Below are 21,628 nucleotides of genomic sequence, written 5' to 3'. Positions count from 1 at the left end.
ACTTCCCTTCTCTGGTAGTGTTGGAGAAATATTTAGTTATTTACTAGGTTCCCTGCTTTGAAGCTGCTCAGAAGCAATTTTGCCAATACTCATAGTGTATTCGTGGATGCACGCACGCACACACACACACACACACACACACACACACACACACACACACATACACATATGATTTCCCGGTTAAAAATACACATTTTCGTGGGTGAAAATACACTATTTCCGAGGTGAAAATCCACTCCACCCTGGGTGAAAGTTTACTTCTTCCATGTCAAGTGACAATATACTTCCTCTTGGAGCTGTAAAACTTATCAATCCTTTGAATGGTAAAGGTTTTATACACCGGCGTACAACTTCTTAGCACTTTGGGGGCGGGGGGGTGGGGGGGCGGGAACAACCCACATTTCAGAAAGATCTTTGACATGCGGTAAAATGTACACTGCACATTTTCGTATTACGAAACTATAAATCCAAATTCGACCAAATGCAGTACAAAAGTTTTCAAAGCACTGAAATCGAAATTGTGCTGCATAATGCACTTTCATCATCCAATCATGTAATCTCACCAGCCAATGGCAGCAGACATTCAGAGCGAAAGACATGTGAAACACATAAATAGGAAAAGTTAACGGCTAAAATTAATAAACATACAGTATAGCAACAACAAAAGGAAGTATATTGTTGTTCACCAAAAATTTTTTGTCGTTTTCTTCCAAGGGAGTGCTTAGGCAGGATCCTAAGAGCATAAATTAAATTGCAGCAACTGAATATTTCTGACAAGCACTATCACAAATTTCACTGTTGTGCTGAACATTTCATGGGTTCTCTATAGAAAAGCCAACTGGATGTGAAATTGCTCTAGAATAATCACACTTTTTGGCATTGTTATTGCATAACCTGTAATCTATGAAATAACTAAAATAAATATGAAAAAGTAACCTTGAAACTTTGTCATTTTTAGCATCCATTTCTCTTTATGATATATGAAACACAAATGTGCCAGTAAAATTTTAAATAATAGCATACATGGCTGATCTTCTGGGCCCGAAATTTTTCTAAGTAGCTGGTACTCAAAGTTATGTTTTGACTGAGAATTGAATGCACTGTGGTTTAAGAAATTCATCACACATTCTCACACACAACATTATTAATCTTGCATAAAAGGAAATTTACTTTGAAAGTGACACTTCTCAAACCACCATTCACAAAATTTTCTAGCAATCTGTTAGAAAGGTAAGCAATTGTGATGCCATACTCATCAAAAGCAGTTTGTTGTACAAAGTATTCTATAGTCTTCATCCCAAAGCCTTTGACACACTTTGCTGTTGGCAGATGCTTGCACGTGCACTGTTGCTTTGTCATTGTTGATGTTGTAAATGGCACACTTTCTTTGCAACTAAAGTTTTATTATGGCGTTATTCTATCATTTATGTTTCATTGCTACAGTGTTATTCCACAGTAGCAGGTTAAAACAAAATTGTTTGTTAGAGTATCAGTTCTTACCAGTCAAAAATTACAAAAATCGAACTGAAAACTAAAACAATGAAAAACTCTTGAATTCTAAGTTTTTCCCCATATGAAAAATTTCCCGCATTTTTCCAAGATTTCCTGGTTCTCCTCGGGAATTTACACCTCTCATATTGTGTCACATTATTTTATTTATTTTGAAGATTTGGGAGCATAAAGTTAGGACATTCTGCTAATTTGGAAGCAAACTAAAGATGACGGCAAAACAAGGACGACATAAAAAGCATATTAGCACAGGCAAAAAGGGCATTCTCAGTCAAGAGACATCTGCTAACATCAAACATTGGCCTTACTTTGAGGAGGAAAGCTCTGGGAATGCACATATGGAGCACAGTATTGTTTGGTATGAATCATGGACTGTGGGGAAACCAGGAAAAAAGATTATCAAGATGTCTGAGATGCAGTGCTACAGATGAATGTCGAAAATTACAGGGTGGCACACGAAACGTGTTACCATTTCGTTTTTGAATATAAACTTTATTGTCAATACAATCTGAAAGGAACATATACTACAATGAAGAGCCGTCCATGGAGATTTGTTCTAACTCAGTAAATGCTCAATATGTCCACAATTTCCTTCAAACGAACACTGAAGTTAGTGATTACCCTACGGCACATGTGTTCCGTAATTTCACTGCAAGCTTGAAGAATAAGTCTTCTGAGCTCCATTAAATCACGTGGACGTTTCGGGAAAATTTTTTCCTTTGGGTACCCCCAAAGAAAAAAGTCACGTGGATTGAGTTCTGGACTATTGGGGGGCCAATTTTGTCCATCATTGAAGCGACCTGGAAACCTGAGTGAAATGATCCGCATGTCGAAATGCTCGTGTAAAAACTCCAACAGTCCAGACCTCAATCCACGTGACATATTTCTTTGGGGGTACCTAAAGGAAAAAATTTTCTCAAAACGTTGACGTGATTTAATGGAGTTCAGAAGACTTATTCTTCAAGCTTGCAGTGAAATTAAGGAAGACATGTGCCGTAGGGTAATCACTAACTTCAGTGTTCATTTGAAGGAAATTGTGGACATATTGAGCATGTACTGAGTTAGAACAAATCTCTATGGATGGCTCTTCATTGTAGTATATGTTCCTTTCAGATTGTATTGACAATAAAGTTTATATTCAAAAACAAAATGGTAACACATTTCGTGTGCCACCCTGTAGTTGGACTGATAAGATATGAAAATTAGATTCTATGTAGAACTGGTGAAGAAAGGAAAATATGGATAGGACTGACAAGACGAAATGACAGAATGATAGTACTTATTGAGACATCAGGGAATAGCGTGCACAGTACTAGAAGGAGCTGCAGAGGGTGAAAACTGTAGAGGAAGACAGAGATTGGAATACATCCAGCAAATAATTGAGGGAGTAGGTTGCAAAGTGCTATTCTGAGATGAAGGGATTGGCACAGGAGAGGAATTTGTGGCAGGCTCAATCGAACCAATCAGAAGACTCAATAAATAAATAAATATGAGCAGACTTGTGGCCATGCTACAAATCAGTATAAATTTTACAGAATGCTGAATACACACTTCATAAACAAAAAGAGCTCAAAATTAATAAAATATGAAGAAAATTTGTGAAAGAGTATAGGAATAAACAACACTGTATAAACAAAAATTCCAACTACAATGAGGAAGTTCTGTACAGAATATAAGGAGTGTGCCACACAAAGAAACATTTCAACCCAGATTTTGTATGTCAAGTGTTGCAGTTTAGACAGAGGGCAGGAGAGAAGGTGCAGAGAGGGGGAAGGGATAAGTAGCAGAAAGGAGAGAAATGAAAGAAATTAATAGACTGGGTGTGGCGGTGAGATGACGGCCTCGTTGTGCTGGAATGGGAACGCGGAGGGGGCTGGATGGGTGAGGACAGTGACTAGCGAAGGTCGAGGCCAGGAGGGTTACGGGAGCGTAGGATGTATTGCAGGGAAAGTTCCCAGCAGCGCAATTCAGAAAAGCTGGTGTCGGTGGGAAGGGTCCGTACGGCACAGGCTGTGAAGCAGTCATCGAGATGAGGGGTATCGTGTTTGGCAGCGTGTTCAGCAACAGGGTGGTCCACTTGTTTCTCAGCCAGTTTGTCGCTGGACGTTCATGCGGACAGACACAGCTTGTTGGTTGTCATGCCTACATAGAATGCTGCACCTCCTCTCCTATCCTCTGTCTAAACTGCAACACTTCACTCTCCGCCACTCCCACCATACTATCCCTCCCCCTCCCTGCCACAGCCTCCTCCTTACCCCCACCAATCTACATCTACATACATACTCCGCAATCCACCATACGCTGTGTGGCGGAGGGTGCCTGGTACCACAACTAGCATCTTCTCTCCCTGTCCCAATCTCAAACACAACGAGGGAAAAATGACTGCCTATAAGCCTCTGTACGAGCCCTAATCTCTCTTATCTTATATTTGTGGTCTTTCGGGAAATGTAAGTTCGCAGCAGTAAAATTGTACCGCAAGCAGCCTCAAATGCTGGTTCTCTAAATTTCCTCAGTAGCGATTCACAAAAAGAACGCCTCCTTTCCTCCAGAGACACCCACTCGAGTTCCTGAAGCATTTCCGTAACACTCGCGTGATGATCAAACCTACCAGTAACAAATCTAGCAGCCCGCCTCTGAATTGCTTCTATGTCCTACCTCAATCCGACCTGATAGGGATCCCAAACGTTCGAGCAGTACTCGAGAATAGATCGTATTAGTGTTTTGTAAGCAGTCTCCTTTACAGATGAACCACATCTTCCCAAAATTCTACCAATGAACTGAAGACGACTATCCGCCTTCCCCACGACTGCCATTACATGCTTGTCCCACTTCATAGCGCTCTGCAATGTTACGCCCAAATATTTAATCGACGTGACTGTGTCAAGCGCTACACTACTAATCGAGTATTCAAAGATTACGGGATTCTTTCTCCTATTCATCTGCATTAATTTACATTTGTCTATATTTAGAGTTAGCTGCCATTCTTTACACCAATCACAAATCCTGTCCGAGTCATCTCGTATCCTCCTACAGTCACTCAACGACGACACCTTCCCATACACCACATCATCGTCAGCAAACAGCCGCACATTGCTGTCCACCCTATCCAAAAGATCATTTATGTAGATAGAAAACAACAGCGGACCTACCACACTCCCCTGGGACACTCCAGATGATACCCTCACCTCCAATGAACACTCACCATAGAGGACAACGTACTGGGTCCTATTACTTAGGAAGTCTTCGAGCCACTCACATATTTGGGAACCAATCCCATATGCTCGTACCCAGTCGCTACTCCCATCATGCACTGGTGCTGCTGTTCGCAGTGTGGTCTCAGCTCTCTCAGACTGCAGGTGTGTGTGTGTGTGTGTGTGTGTGTGTGTGTGTGTGTGTGTGTGTGTATACTGCTGACAAAGGTCCTTAACTGCCGAAAGCTTCAGTTGTGTGAATCTTTTTATTGTGCCTATCGCGACTCACCATCTCCGCTATATGGTGAGTAGCAACTTTCCTTCTCTGGTATTGTTACATTCCATCCTGGATTTTCCATTGCTGGATTTACAAATCCACAGATGTACATCATACACCATTGTTCACTGTAGTAGCCTTTATTCTCAATACACTATGTGAGCCAAAGAACGAGTTCTCTGATACCTACACTATGTGATCAAAAGCATCTGGACACCCCCAAAAACATACGTTTTTCATATTAGGTGCATTGTGCTGCCAGGTACTCCACATGAGTGGCCTCTGTAGTCATTAGACATCGTGAGAGAACAGAATGGGGCGCTCCGCGGAACTCACAGACTTGAAATGTGGTCAGGTGATTGGGTGTCACTTGTGTCGTATGTCTGTATGCGAGATTTCCACACTGCTAAACATACCTAGGTCCACTGTTTCCGATGATATAGTGAAATGGAAACGTACAGCACAAAAGTGTACAGGCCGATCTCGTCTGTTGACTGACAGGGACCGCCTACAGTTGGAGAGGGTCGTAATGTGTAATAGGCTGACATCTATTCAGACCATCAAACAGGAATTCCAAAATGCATCATGGTCCACTACAAGTACAATGACAGTTAGGCAGGAGGTGAGTAAACTTGGGTTTCATGGTGGAGTGGATGCTCATAAGCCACACATCACACCAGTAAGTGGCAAACGATGCCTCATTCGGTGTAAGGAGTGTAAACATTGGACGATCGAACTGTGGTAAAACATTGTGTGGAGTGACAAATCACAGGACACAATGTGGCGATCTGATGGCTGGGTGTGGGTATGGCGAATGCCCGGTGGACATCACCTGCCAGCGTATGTAGTGCCAACAGTAAAATTCGGAGGCGGTGGTCTTATGATGTGGTCGTGTTTTTCATGGAGGGGGTGGCACTCCTTGTTGGTTTGCGTGGCACTATCACAGCACAGTCCAACACTGAGATTCTAAGCACTTTCTTGCTTCCCACTGTTAAAGAGCAATTTGTGGATGGCGATTGCATCTTTCAACACGATCGAGACGGCCTGTGGCGGAGTGGTTACATGACAATAACATCCCTGTAATGGACTGGCCTGCACAGAGTCCTGACCTGAATCCTACAGAACACCTTTGGGATGTTTTGGAACGCCGACTTCATGCCAGGCCTCACCGACCGACATTGATACCTCTCCTCAGTGCAGCACTCTGTGAGAAATGGGCTGCCATTCCCCAAGAATCCTCCCAGCACCTGACTGAACGTATGCCTACGAGAGTGGAAGCTGTCATATCAAGGCTAAGGGTGGGCCAACACCATACTGAATTCCAGCATTACTGATGGAGGGTGCCACAAATTTGAAAGTCATTTTCAGCCAGGTGTTCAGATACTTTTGATGACATAGTGTAACATAAAAAACGCGTCTCTTCCTCTCCTTGGCCCTATGTTTGATGGAAGTCTGAAGCTCATCACAGGTAGAAAACTATTTACCACATCTAAACATGTTTAGAGAGGTAAAAAGATGAAAATGTAGAAGTGGCAGACCATGACTGTGAGCTGGGTTGTTGGTGATGGTCCATCTGAATGGATGCAGGAGTTTCTTTGTGGTGTTGGCTGTGTGAGAACATGTATTACTGTGTGACAAGCACACTCCCTTTGTTAAAATTTCCCTTCTTCTATTCTTCATCGTCCAATGCAGGGTTTTTTAAAGGTTATCCAGTACCAGACAGCACCACTTCCTCCTGCAGCAAATATTTAATGGGGACAACCCCCATACGATCCCAAAGGAAAGAGGCCACGACTTTTCTGGCTGAAACAATGGTTTTGAATTATTTCACTGACGGTGAGGAGGGATGTCGCCACTGTATTGATTGTCTTTTCAACTCACAGATGTAGCCGGCCACCCAAGTTTGTCACCAGTCAATATATAATAAAGAAACTGATCATCTCCCAGTTCAAAACACTCAAGAAATCCTCGTAGACGTGATCCTGCTGAGTTTGTCTTCATTTGCGAGCTGTTTTGGTAGCCCTCACACACAAAATTTTTGAAAAACCAAGTATATCAGTAAAGATTTCACACAGAAGACAATTAGAGATTCTGGAATCATTGTGTTCATCTCATCCAAAATCAATTGACTATCACGACAGATAGTCAATTGGCGATGTACTTGAGGACAATGTTATGGAAATGGGAGAGGATGTAGATGAAGATGAAATGGGAGATATGATACTGCGTTAAGAGTTTGACAGAGCACTGGAAGACCTGAGTCGGAACAAGGCCCCCGGAGCAGACAACATTCCATTGGAACTACTGACGGCCTTGGGAGAGCCAGTCCTGACAAAACTCTACCATCTGGTCAGCAAGATGTATGAGACAGGCGAAATACCCTCAGACTTCAAGAAGAATATAATAATTCCAATCCCAAAGAAAGCAGGTGTTGACAGATGTGAAAATTACCGAACAATCAGTTTAATAAGCCACAGCTGCAAAATACTAACACGAATTCTTTACAGACAAATGGAAAAACTAGTAGAAGCCGGAAGATCAGTTTGGATTCTGTAGAAATGTTGGAACACGTGAGGCAATACTGACCTTATGACTTATCTTAGGAGAAACATTAAGGAAAGGCAAACCTACGTTTCTAGCATTTGCAGACTTAGAGAAAGCTTTTGACAATGTTGACTGGAATACTCTCTTTCAAATTCTGAAGGTGGTAGGGCTAAAAAACAGGGAGCAAAAGGCTATTTACAATTTGTACAGAAACCAGATGGCAGTTATAAGAGTCGAGGGGCATCAAAGGGAAGCAGTGGTTGGGAAGGGAGTAAGACAGGGTTGTAGCCTCTCCCCGACATTATTCAATCTGTATATTGAGCAAGCAGTAAAGGAAACAAAAGAAAAATTCAGAGTAGGTATTAAAATTCATGGAGAAGAAGTAAAAACTTTGAGGTTCACCGATGACATTGTAATTCTGTCAGAGACAGCAAGGAACTTGGAAGAGCAGTTGAACGGAATGGACAGTGTCTTGAAAGGAGGATATAAGATGAACATCAACAAAAGTAAAATGATGATAATGGAATGTAGTCGAATTAAATCGAGTGATGCTGAGGGAATTAGATTAGGAAATGAGAGGCTTAAAGTAGTAAATGAGTTTTGCTATTTGGGGTGCAAAATAACTTACGATGGTTGAAGTAGAGAGGATACAAAATGTAGACTGGCAATGGCAAGGAAAGCGTTTCTGAAGAAGAGAAATTTGTTAACATCAAGTATAGATTTAAGTGTCAGGAAGCCGTTTCTGAAAGTATTTTGGAGTGTAGCCATGTATGGAAGTGAAACATGGACGATAAATAGTTTAGTGAAGAAGAGAATAGAAGCTTTCGAAATGTGGTGCTACAGAAGAATGCTGAAGATTAGGTGGGTAGATCACATAACTAATGAGGAGGTATTGAATAGGATTGGGGAGAAGAGGAGTTTGTGGCACAACTTGACTACAGAAGGGATCGGTTGGTAGGACACGTGTTGAGGCATCAAGGGATCACCAATTTAGTATTGGAGGGTAACGTGGAGGGTAAAAATCGTAGAGGGAGACCGAGAGATGAATACACTAAGCAGATTCAGAAGGATGTAGGCTGCAGTAGGTATTGGGAGATGAAGAAGCTTGCACAGGATAGAGTAGCATGGAGAGCTGCATCAAACCAGTCTCAGGACTGAAGACCACAACAACAACAATCATGACAGACCACTTCTTCGGTGTTATTCACTACCTTGTCAGGCACTAATGAGGAATGCCCACTTCTTTGTTAATCACGAACATTTGTTCCGCCAGCCTTAAACTCGCACCACCACTTGTACACATTACAATGATTCATCACACCATCCTCATAAACTGTTCTGATTTCATTAAACATCTCAAACGGTGTGTTTGCCTTTGCAAGAAGAATCCAGATTACACTCCACACCTTGCAGCTGGTGGGATTCAGAATAGACAGGTATCTTTCAACACAGCACACCATGAGGTTTCTGCCAACTGAAACAAACAAGACTGTGTAATACGGCCAATACGTTGTCCATAAGTGTAGTTCAGCCAACTTCATCAAAGGGAAAAAAAATTCCTTTAAGTGTTAGAGGCTGAATACTCTTCCTTTCTGGCCATGGCTCTTATGCTTCTCAATCTAACTTCAAGCCTTGCTCGAGTCTGACATACAAGAGAAAAAGGTTACATTTTTTTGTGCATACTCCTTTCCTGAAGTCGAACTGGAATTCCAACAACAAATTATGTGCACTGAGATTTTCCATGGCTCTCTCATATATTGCATATCAGAAAGTTTGGTGCTATTAATTCAAGATAATATACATAAAAGGAAAAGAAACATTAAGACAATCAGCACCAACATATCACTCTCTAAAAAGAATTATATAAAACAAAAGGTCTTTCTACAAAAAGAAAAAGCTACTAACATATAGCAGAAAAGGATTCATAAATCACTAAGTTTAGAGAATTGTTGTATGCGGGTGTAAAAATGAAAGATACAGTGATACAGGGAGTGTTGAAGATGAGATACATTGATCAAGAAAGAAATAATGAAATGCAGAACGTGTTAATAAGGCAATAATTTGTAGGGCTCCACAGGGAGCTGTAGAGGGCAAAAACTGAGAAACAGAGATTGGTAAAGGAGAGGAAGTCAATGGGGACACATCAAACCAGCCACACGACGTGGTGGTGGTGGTTGGGAAAGGAAAGGAAGGGGGGGGGGGGGGGGGGGGGGGCAGAAGCCAACCAACAACAACAATCTGGTCACTGTCAGTGTCACAAAGAGCAGTTAGGATGATATGATTCTATTTTTTGAAAGATTTCTTGATGCCTTCAGTTGCCATTCTCTTTCTTTCCTGTAAGATTGTACAATTTCAGCCTAGGCCATTTTCAAGGATTTTACAGATGATTTTTTAAGTACTAGATTATGTCGTATATGTCGTCATTCCTATGATGTCATTTTATGCTCGAAAAATAATTTCAGAAAATTCATCGCAGCTGTGGACTCTATCGCACTGAAAGATAAGATTATAGTTGACAAGGGAATGATATGGACAATTACGTCAAACCATCATATGGTTGATGACCAAAACAATACCAACTTATGTCTACCATATGTGTAAGGTATCATGGGAAGTACCAAACTATTGTGACATATATTAAAAATGTTGTAATACATTTTCATGCAGGGGCTTATCGGTTTGCAGAAGTGCCACCAACCTGTGTGGTGAATGTGCTATGGCCATAGCAGCAAGCATCACATAGCAGAATGGTGGCTTCGTGTTGGCAGTACTGGCTGAGCCGGCATCGCCACGGCGCTGCTCTTCGGTTGCTCCGCCGGCAGCACTGCACACGGTGGTTCCCCCACTGTTGGTACAGTCGTCTCTGCCACCGGACACAGTTGCAGTTGGAGTGTCGCTCACAGATGATGTTGCGTCTGATGCCGAGAAGTCCCAACTGCGGTCACTGCGAGGGTGGGACGAATTGGGGGTGTCCTTTCCAGGGTTCCCAACACTGGAGACTGACACGGTTGTGGAGGTTGGGGTGGCAGTGCTGTCCCAATGCAACAAAGAGTTAAATGGTTAAAGATATGTGGAGCTCTATATTGGTTAAAGAAAGACAGTTAATACAGGATGGGACGGTGAATGGGAAACTTCAGCACAGGCAGGAGAACATACGGAGATCTCCTTAAGGTAACTTGCCTGTGAATGCCTGGAAAAATAGTAACAATTTTCATAAAGTTTACACAAATCTAACTAAAAAATGTGAAGTCTTACTACGATGAAAATTGTAGGACAATATGAGAGTTTCTTGCTGAACATTTTCATATATAATTACCCACACTAGTTCTCACACTGACATCACTATACTTTTTTGTGAAGATCAGTAAATTACATTTTTATATACTGTTCCATACTTGGAATCTATGCACTGAATTATTACTTAGATGCTTGAAACTTTTAAACACATATTAACAACATCTGTACCTACACAGCAGACTACAATCATGTCATTTCAGCCACAAGTTTTTATTCTAGAAATCTTTACATTTGATCATCAAAATCAAGGTTAATCTTTTATAATTAATCAGTATTTATCTTCCTTCCTGTCTGTACTCTTCTTCCCTCGAAATAGTAGCCCGAAACACCCTCGAGAATTTCAGGACTCTAGCTCCAATAGATATTTTGTGCATAAAATAAACATGTCAGAAAATTTAATTCTCTGAAAATTCAGTTCAAACTTATATTTGATCTATGACTTGTCTCCGCTGCTTCTAATACACTCCAGTTGTATAATTTTCCTGGTGTACATGTTCCTGATCTTCTCTCTTCCTTTTTTTGTTTTCCTTGTTGTTGTTCTGTTATTTTTAGATGCCTCAAGGACCCACTTTTCTGCTTTGGCCACTCTAATGTATTAAGCACAGAATATATTCCTAGCAACTCTAAAACACCTGCTAACTGCCCCACATTAAAACAAATTACAGGCATAATAACTTTTGAGAGTGAGAAAATAGCAGCAACTCAAGTTACAGAAAAGTTTTTGGAAAACAACACTCGAGGACCGAACATATACAAAGGAAACATATAAGAGCTTCGCTAAGTGAGTATTCTAACAGGGCTGTCAACACGGGAAACAGTTGTTTACAGTATGTTTCTCGGATAACAGTCTAATGACAGCGTCGTCATGTGAAAGGAGACGGAAAATGGGTCTGGGCACACATTGATCTTTTAGCTGGTTTTTAAACAACTCCCTGATGTCCAATTTAGTTCTTTTAACTACCATTTTGTTTTTTTTAAAAAAACCTCTTAAATACTGAGAAAGGGTGAAAAATAAAATATAATTTTTTTTAAGGAAATTCACAGGCAAGTTACCTTAGGATCGGGGGAGAGAAAAAAAATGAGACTTTCTTCTCCAATTGTGAAGAGAGAGACTGCACCTGGTTGGTCACAGACCATGTGCTATTTGTACAGTTGTGTCTGTGGCAGGGTACGTAATCCGTAGCACAAGTTGTGGGACTGTGCACACCACAAAGCAGCAGTGGGTGAGTCCCGAGGCGTTTTGACATCGAGTTCCAAAGCAGCACTGAGGAACGAGGTGACTCGGCACACTTTGGATGAAACTGCAGCCTCAATACAAGAGAAGGGCGAGGACTTCACACAGAATTCGACCACAAGTCAGGATGCCAGCAGCCCAACAAGACAACCGGCTGCATAAATCGGTTCAAAATTCAAATGGCTCTGAGCACTATGCGAATTAACTTCTGAGGTCATCAGTCCCCTAAAACTAAGAACTACTTAAACCTAACTAACCTAAGGACATCACACACATCCGTGCCTGAGGCAGGATTCAAACCTGTGACCGTAGCGGTCGGGCGGTTCCAAACCGGAGTGCCTAAAACCACTCGGCCACAATGGCCAGCGCATAAATCCCGGAAAGGCAGTTGAGATCAGTGATCACTGAGTGAAACGATTTTTAAGACTGTGTATCACGCTGGTGTGAGTGATCACAGCAAAGTGGAGATTCTAAGGTGTTACAGCCAATTACGGAATCAATTTCCACAGAGTCAGTGCAATGTCCTACGGTGGAGGAATCCGGCAAGCAATGGCCGCGGACTGGGGCACTTCTGAGGACAGATCCAGTAGTAGTGGAGGCAATCTTCTGCGAAGAAAAACCCCAGGAGAATTTCCCCTACTTAAGCTCTACACTACTGAAAAGATTAGTGAAATCAATATTAGTGTTATTGATGTTGAGAAACAACTGAAATCATTAAGAATTGAACAAAGCCCCATGGCCCCAGTGCAATCAATATCAGATTCTATATTGAATTTGTGGCTAAGTTAGAGCCTCTTCCAACTGTATTCTATTACAGATCCCTCGAACTAAAAACCACACCCAGTAGTTGGAAGAAAGCACAGGTCACACACATCTATAAAGAAGGGTAGTAGAAGTGATTTACAAACCTATCGTCCAATATCCTTCACATCGATTTGTTATCGAATCTTAGAACATATTCTTTGCTCAAATATAATGAGATATCTCGAACAGACTGACCACCTCAATGGAAAGCAGCATGGATTCCAAAAACACTGATCATGTGAGATTCAATTCTCACTTTTCTCATATGATATGCTGAAAGCTGTGGATCAAGGCAGTCAGTTAGATGCAGTGCTGCTCAATTTTAAAAAAGCACTTGACTCAGTATCACACCTACACTTACTGTCAAAAGTACAATCATGTGGGTTTCAAGTGAAATCTGTGACCGGATGGACTTTTCGGCAGGGAGAACGCAGCACGTTATTTTGGACGGAGCATCATCGTCAGATGTAGAAGTAACTTCAGCTGTGCCTCAGCGAAGTGTGTTGGGACCCTTGCTGTTCGTATTGTGTAATAATGACCTTGCAGACAATATTATTAGTTACCTCAGACATTTTGCAAATGATGCAGTTATCTATAAGAAACTGCTATCTGAAAGTAGCTGCATAAGATTTCAGAGTTATGCAAGACTTGATGACTTGCTTACAACATTAAGAAATGTAAGACTGTGCACTCTCCACACACACACACACACACACGAAACACAGTCTTTTATGACCACAGTATTAATGAGTCACTGTTCGAACTGGCCAACAAATAGAAATACTTGGCTGTAACATTTTGTAGGGATGTGAAATGGAATGGTCACATTGGCTCATCTACCGTATCTTCCTTCGCCGTCGGCGTTGTCGTTGTTACCGTGAGACACCGTTGTACCAAGAGGAAAGGCGCGTCGATGTTAGAGCATGAGATATGATGACCTTAAGCCATTGACAACGGTCACGGTAGCAACTGATTCCAGAATAGCTGCAGTAGTTAAGATCTACGAACTATCCCCTGTTGACCAGGTCCCCAAAACTTAACTCGTAACGAGATCCCTTCAAAGTAAATTGTCATAACGATCGTCTATAAAGGCTTCGTACAACGAGAAGAAATGTTACGGTTTATGGAATAATAACAGATACGACCAAACTGTCTTGTCTCTTCTGCTTTATTTAACATAACTTCGTTCACAGTTTCATTTCGCATTCACCACTCATTCACCGAAACCCTTTGATGAACAGTTTTGGTTGCTTAGCACCAACAGTCAATGATAATGATACAGCTTTTCTCCTTTTTATAAATTGAAGCCCGCTCTCCGCGATATAATTAAAAAAAAAAAAAAACCGGTCTCAATACCGCGTCCCTCGTGAGATGCGAATAGACTTATCCTGGAATTGACCGCCCTGTAGGTGTACTCAATTTAATGACCACACTTCGCTGTACGCTATTTTGCGTAACTGAATGTCCATTTGTTAGTCTGATTATGCACTGTAGCTATTTCAAATTCGCCCCTATATTTTTCACAATGCACAATTAGCACTTTGTTACTTGTTTTTTTTTGTCTTCTAAGAGTAAACGGAAAAAAAGACGCCGTATCATCGGCTTAGTCGACATAAAGCAAAACACCTCTTCTTATAGGATCGGCTACCTTACTCATTAATTTACTACATATTATTTCCAATAACACTAAACAGGTACCGCCGTTATATTTTAATTGTATTCAAAAGCATGTTACTACTATTATGACCAACCAAATCGTCACAAATCGCACGGCGTGCGTTTTTAATGATAACTTTACGCTATTCAATTTCCGTTACAGCTATCTTGATTCGTAATGTTACACTCAGACATGTGTGAAGCAGGAGATAGATGTCGGTTTCTTGGTAGAATACCGGAGAAGTGCAATCAGTCTACAAAGGAGATCGCTTGCAAATCACTTGTGCGGCCCGTTCTAGAATATTGCTCTTGTGTTTGGGGCCCATACAAAATAGGGCTAACAGGGGATATTGAACGTATACAGAGAAGGGCAGCACGAAAAGTCACAGATTTGTTTGATCCACGAGAGAATGTCACAGAGATACTGAAGGAACTGAAATGGTAGTCTCCTGAAGATAGACGCAAACTATCCTGAGAAAGTCTATTAAAAAAGTTCCCAGAACTGGGTTTAAATGATTACTCTAGGAACGCACTGCAATCCCCTACATATCGGTTACATATGGCTCGTGAGGATATCAGTATAGTTATTGCACGCAGAGAGCCATTCAAATTATCATTCTTTCTGTAAGTGAATGGAACAGGAAGAAACCTTAATGGCAGGTACAATGGGACATACCATCTGCCATGCGCTTCACAGTGGTTTCCAGAGTACGGATGTCGACGTAGATGTAGATATAGATGTACCATAAGAAATGAACATAAACAGAAGTGTCCCAGTTTTACTCACAGAATCTGTAGTATCCACAGAAGTGGTAGCTTACCGTATTTACTCGAATTTAAGCCGCATTCAAATCTAAGCCGCACCTGAAAACTGAGACTCGAAATCGAGGAAAAAAAATTTCCCGGATCTAAGCCGCACCTGAAATCTGAGACTGAAAATTCAAGGGGGGAGAAAAGTTTAGACCGTGCCTCCAAATCAAAACAAAGTTGGTCCATTGTAATACGAGACACAATTTAGGTCGAATGAATGACGATACAGCTACAGTAGTTTGGTTCGAGTCATAAGCTTAGCAGTTAAGCTTTACCAGCTAGCCGTTGCTATGCATCAGGCACTTCATCCGTATTTATACGGGTATCCTTCCTTTTTCACGTGCTTCGTCTGGTTTGAATTGATTGTCAATTTTTCTTTGATCTGATAGGTGCTGTTCTCTTTTTTATAGGTGTTTACGTCACTCAAAGCTGAAAATGCATTACTATACTGTGTCATGCATTGTTTGTCGCTTTCTGATAATGAGTGTTTACGACCTGTCACTGCTCGCGACATGGCTTGCTGTTGTGAGCACTAACTCCGCTTTTAAAAGAGAGAGAGAGAGAGAGAGAGAGAGAGAGAGAGAGAGAGAGGAATCGGCTCATTAGCGAAACAATGGCAAGAGACTGCTATTTGTTGTTACTTACACTGCTGCTTTCTTTGATAATGATCAACAAGAACCAAATAATGGACTGCGTATGAGAGAAGATGTTCTGAACGAGAGTATAGTGAAAATTTCTCTCCGTTTGAAAATCTTTGCAGACGCCTCTTTAGTACATTACGTTCTGCACAGAAATTAGAATCATCTTAAATTTAAAAATCTAATCAATTGCCGCGCTTCATTTCTGACTGTATCACTATTCGGCATAAGAATAATATGAATATAAACATGACATGACATGTATATTCTTCTGCGTTTGCTGTTGTCTCACTCTAGTTTGGCAGACAGAATGTAAATGAGATAGCAGCAAACACGAAAGAATACATGGCAAAATGTTTATATTCGTGTTATTATTATGGTGAAGAGAATACTGCATGATTCACAATTCATAAAAGTTCCTATTGGCAACCATCTCTTCTCACAGGTAGGAAAAAATTCAGAACGCAGAGTTCGCCATACTGATAAACATCCCAAACGGTCTTGCCAGTCGGATTTTTGTAGTACATTGAAATGCTGCTACATTCGAAGATGAGCAATACGGAATTTGTATTTACTTCGTTGGATAATATATGAAAAGTTAGTGGTCGAAACTCAGGGCGGAGAAAGAAAGCTCGTCTTCCTCCTTTTTTTTAATTTATTTACTGACGCAGAGGTTTTGGTGCCAGTATTTATCTTTGTGCCTGCAAAGCGCTACATATATTCGATGACAGAAATTAGTTGTGGCGGCACCTACCAACATTTTTCAGAACTTCCGCTTTGCACTCGATTCTAAGCCGCAGGCGGTTTTTTGGATTACAAAAACCGGAAAAAAAGTGCGGCTTAGATTCGAGTAAATACGGTACTCACTGGCAAAGAAAGTTAAGCACCCAGAACACACGATCGGATGTCAATGTAAAGGTGCGTTTACACTGCGATTTGTATCAGCACATGTATGAGATACATGTATATGCGACTTTGCGACATGTATCGCGACTTGTATGAGTTGACAAGTATCAACCTCATACATGTATGAGCGTGCGTTTACACTGGTTGATATGTATCACTGTGCGATGGCTTCCGACGACGATTTGGAAGATTTCACATTTTTATGTGCTGATACACTTGCTCTTTTGGAAGATGATAGGAAGAAAAGGCGGAGGAAGCGTAGATGGTGGCACAGAGAGTTTCTCGTGAATTAACGCTAGGACATGGCGCATATTTTAGAAATTATGTTAGGATGAGTATGGAGGATTTCCGCGGTTTGTTATCACTTGTGGCTCCTCTTGTGTCCAAAACCAACACGAACTTTCGGGAAGCGATTCCACCAGAGGATCAGTTGGCAGTAACACTTCGTTTTTTAGCCACTGGGGATTCCTCTTGAAACGAAGATTTCATTACAAAACATTTGCATTGTCGCGCGATTGCTAATGCCAACGTCTCACACACGATTGTCGGCATCCGTCGTCAACATTATCACGCGAGGCCGCCGGAATAATAGCAAAACATTGATATACGTGCCAGATGCATGAAAAAATTATATAATGTATTACATACTCTGATATATATAAAACTTTTACCTTCACTTCTTGGGATAAAACTTGCACAATGGCCTCGCAAACACGAAGAATAATGTTGCATATGGCACTTTTTGACATTCTATGCATATACATTAACGTCGAAACGACAGTCGGCACCTTCAAAACTCAAACAGCCGCTCAAACAGCCGCCAAAGAGCCTGGTACTACGCATGCGCTAATCGTCGAAATAAGCGGCAGTCGACAAGACGACAGGAAATGATAGTACCGCGCATGCACGAGTTCTTCAAATGTCGCTCATACATGTCGCGTATATGGCCAAAAAGCGATATACAAAATGTATACACGACATGTATGAGCTGGAGGGTCCGCATACAAGTTCCGTGAATTTTTGTATGAGGTGATGTATCGCGACATGTCAAATTGACATGTCGCTCATACATGTCGCGATACATGTATCCCAGTGTAAACGTACCTTAACTCTGCACACATACAAACCATTGGTGGGTATGTAAATGATTAGAGCTGAAACTCACAGGACCTAACAACCGGCCTGAAAATCACTGTGCCATGCAGATCTGTCATCAGGGGCATTACTGTTGTTCTACTCCAATGCTGTTACCAGGTCCAGTGGGGTATATAAGGTGTTTGAACTGCATCAAATGTCGAGTGATCGCAGAGATGTTGCTGACTCTTGTGAATCAGTGTTATCGGCACCTGACAGAGTTTGAATAGGGCCATTGTGGGCCTCCACTGAAGGCGTCTGAAAGCAACATCATTAGGGACGCTCAACTACCGAGCAGACCAATAGATGTCGTTACAGTCACGCTATCGTGATCCATTGCGGTGGCAGCCATCCCTGGGAACCCTCGACTGCAGTGAAAACTGACGGATGTCCGTGTGGCGACACCGTGGTTCGTTCGTGTGGTTCCCACCACCTTTTATTGATTAATTAAGGGTGAGCTTAAGAAAATAGGTTAGTTCGTTCAGATTTCCAAAATGTGTGTCTTCTGTAGGATATATGTGATTACAGCTTGAAAATTTACTCAAAAACTTGCAACTCCAAATGGATTCTGTTGTTGAAAGGAAGGTGGTGGAATGTGATTAGTACAAAATACACTTTCCTGATTTAAATGAAACTGTGATGAATTAAAAGGGGTTATTATTATGTGGTATTGGATCCTCTACTGAAGTTTTGATTGTGGTGTCAGGCGCCTAGTCCAACTTATATGGCAGGTTGTCATGTGATACTTTTGGTTGAGAGTCAGCGAAGCCAACGAATGTGAAAATACTGAATATTTTGTCATAAAGACCAAATTGGCAAGGTCAATTCTGAGAACCTATATTAGATCATGGACGAATTTCAGGAGAGTATTTTAATGCATATTACATGTTGTTGTTGTTGTTCTTCTTCTTTTCAGTCCAGAGACTGGTTTGATGCAGCTCTCCATGCTACTCTATCCTGTGCAAGCTTCTTCATCTCCCAGCACCTACTGCACCCTACATCCTTCTGAATCTGCTTAGTGTATTCATGTCTCGGCCTCCCTCTACGATTTTTACCCTTGATGCTGCCCTCCAATACTAAATTGGTGATCCCTTGATGCCTCAGAACATGTCCTACCAACTGATCCCTTCTTCTAGTCAAGTTGTGCCACAAACTCCTCTTCACCCCAATTCTATTCAATACCTCCTCATTAGTTATGTGATCTACCCATCTAATCTTCAGCATTCTCCTGTAGCACCACATTTCCAAAGCTTCTATTCTCTTCTTGTCCAAACTGGTTATCGTCCACGTTTCACTTCCATACATGGCTACACTCCATACAAATACAGGGTACGGCAGTGTTCATAGTAGGATATTAAAAACACACCAATAGGCAGTAACTTTAATTTATTTATTACCTCTTATGTCAATTAATAGTGAAAGGTACGCCATTTACTAATGTGTAAGTCATTGTCCATTGCGTGGATTACTTTTTGAATATGACTCCTGGCAAATGATGCCCTCTCTGCACAACACATTCATCTAGGTGGCGTCGGAAGCTTTCCATAACTCGGCGTAACATATTCCCTGGGACATTGCCGACGGTGTGTCTATCAACAGATTCGTTGACCAGTAATCATCGATCCTTGCTTTTTTTTACAATTTCCATAACAATAGCAAGCCCAAACCATTTTCTAAGTTTGGGTACCGTAACACAGACAAATTTGGCATTTTTTTATCCAGTTTCCTTCTACTGCAATTTTGACTGTAATATTTGTTGGTTTCATTGCTAATATATTCAAATAGGTCGTTCCTAATACATAATTCTAGGATATCCACGGCGCTCTGTGTATCTTTGGGAAATGTGTGTGGACCCGGAGATCCTTCAAATTTATTATTGGTCCTCTGTAAATCATAGTCTGTCTTCTTCGTCTGATTCACCCGAATCAGCTGGCAACCGTAGCGTTCGCCGAATTCTTCTTGGATGTATTTCACTGTCTTCTGACGGTTCTGCTTCACTTTCATTTTTTTGACATCCAATATCTTCTTTCCAATCGGCCAAGTGGTCCGGAACGTCAGACAAGACGCCCACACATTCGTCGTAAATAATCGTATCGTCTCTTTCGTCAGCCATGATGAAAGTGCACAAGTACTTATAACAACAAAAATCTTGTTGACGTGTGTAACTTATTGTTACCTAAACAAAACAACAGAATGCAAAATATACTAAAGTGCTGTCACCGACTACTGCGCGGTACTACGCACACGACACCACTGCAGTGTCGTCGGCCGTTGAGCGCTATTTTGCGGCCAACACCACTGCGGTGTCGCCGGACGGCAAAGTGTTAACAGAGATATATGTTGACATTAGAGTTGTTTCCGAGGATATGGTAACCTTACGGGGTACTGGCGTGGCTCGTACCTGGCGCAGTGCAGCGAGGTGACAGTTTTCTTGCAGGGCGCTAAAGATGCAGTGATCACCTTCGGGCCCCCGCGGAGTGGCCGCTTCGTGGACTGTTTCCAGCGGAAGTTGGCACTCGCGAACCTGTCCTTGTATTTCCAGTCTGCAACCAGCAAACACAGTTATCAGTCACTGTGCACGTCATCCGAGTACACAGCAGGACAATCACAGTCACTGAACATAAAATAGTGTAGATTGGTGAAATCTTCGAGTTATTAGTCGAGTCTTGGCACTGTGTTACCACAACATCCACATGAGTTTCCTACTCATGCGAGGGTGGTTTTGAAAGTTCTCAGAATCACCACGAGAGATCAGCACTAGCGCAATGAGTTGTTCACTTGATATTCATTGGACTGTTGGCTGTAAACACATGCCATGTCAGTGTTCTCGGAAGAGAGCTGTGGCGATGACGTGGCTCTGTTGTCATTCCCAAATAGTGATTTGCGAAGGTGGAAAAAAAATAAAAAAATAAAAATAAAAAAATAATAAATCGAGATTTGAATAGTGATTAGGTACTTCATACAGAAAGGTACAAAAGCAAAGGACATTCCTGCCAATTTCCAGAATGCTCCTTCATATTGAACTGTTCCCAAGTAGACAAATGACTTCAAATTTGGTGCGGAGAGCTTAGATAATCATCCGCGCAGTGGTCGGCCAAGATGTGTCACTACTCCAGAAATCATTGCAAAAGTGCACAGAATAGTATCGGAGGATCGCTGATTGAAAGTGCGTGAAATTGCTCATGCCTGCCAGATGTCATCTGAAAGGATGTATCAAATTTTAACTGAAGAATTAGAAATGAAAAAATTTTGTGCAAGATGGATACCACGACTCTTGACACTGAATCAAAAATGCACGAGAATTCACGTATCAGAACAATGTTTGGCCCGTTTCAGAAGAAACGAACAAGATCTTCTGCGCTGGTTTGTGAGCACAGATGGAACTTGTGTGCACTTCTATACCCCCAGAGACAGAACAACAGTCAAAGCAGAGGAAAGATGCCGATACTCTGCCACCAAAGAAAGCAAAGACAATTACTTCGGTGGGAAAGGTCTTGGTGTCAGTGTTCTGGGATGCGAAGGGGATTCTGTTTGTAGATTATCTCCCCACTGGGCAAACAATTACTGGAGAATACTATGCTATCCTCCTGGACAAATTGCAACAAAAGGTACGCAAAAAAGGCCAGGT

General features: G+C 41.6%; 1 protein-coding gene across 1 annotated transcript in view; it reads right to left on the bottom strand.

The window, feature by feature from the left end:
* The window catches only part of LOC126426616 (uncharacterized), a 129,980-nt gene that overhangs the window by 20,707 nt on the left and 87,645 nt on the right, over positions 1 to 21,628 (bottom strand). The window contains exons 7-8 of the mRNA XM_050088506.1: positions 20,402 to 20,543; positions 10,220 to 10,552 (exon numbers count right to left, since the gene is read on the bottom strand). Of these exons, the coding sequence (XP_049944463.1) occupies positions 10,220 to 10,552; positions 20,402 to 20,543 (475 nt within the window). The remainder of the gene's footprint in view (positions 1 to 10,219; positions 10,553 to 20,401; positions 20,544 to 21,628) is intronic.

Source organism: Schistocerca serialis, chromosome 11, assembly GCF_023864345.2.
Source record: "Schistocerca serialis cubense isolate TAMUIC-IGC-003099 chromosome 11, iqSchSeri2.2, whole genome shotgun sequence".
Classification (NCBI taxonomy): Eukaryota; Metazoa; Arthropoda; class Insecta; order Orthoptera; family Acrididae; genus Schistocerca; species Schistocerca serialis.
Note: the sequence above shows the minus strand (reverse complement) of the source record. Positions and strands in the feature narration are given on the sequence as shown.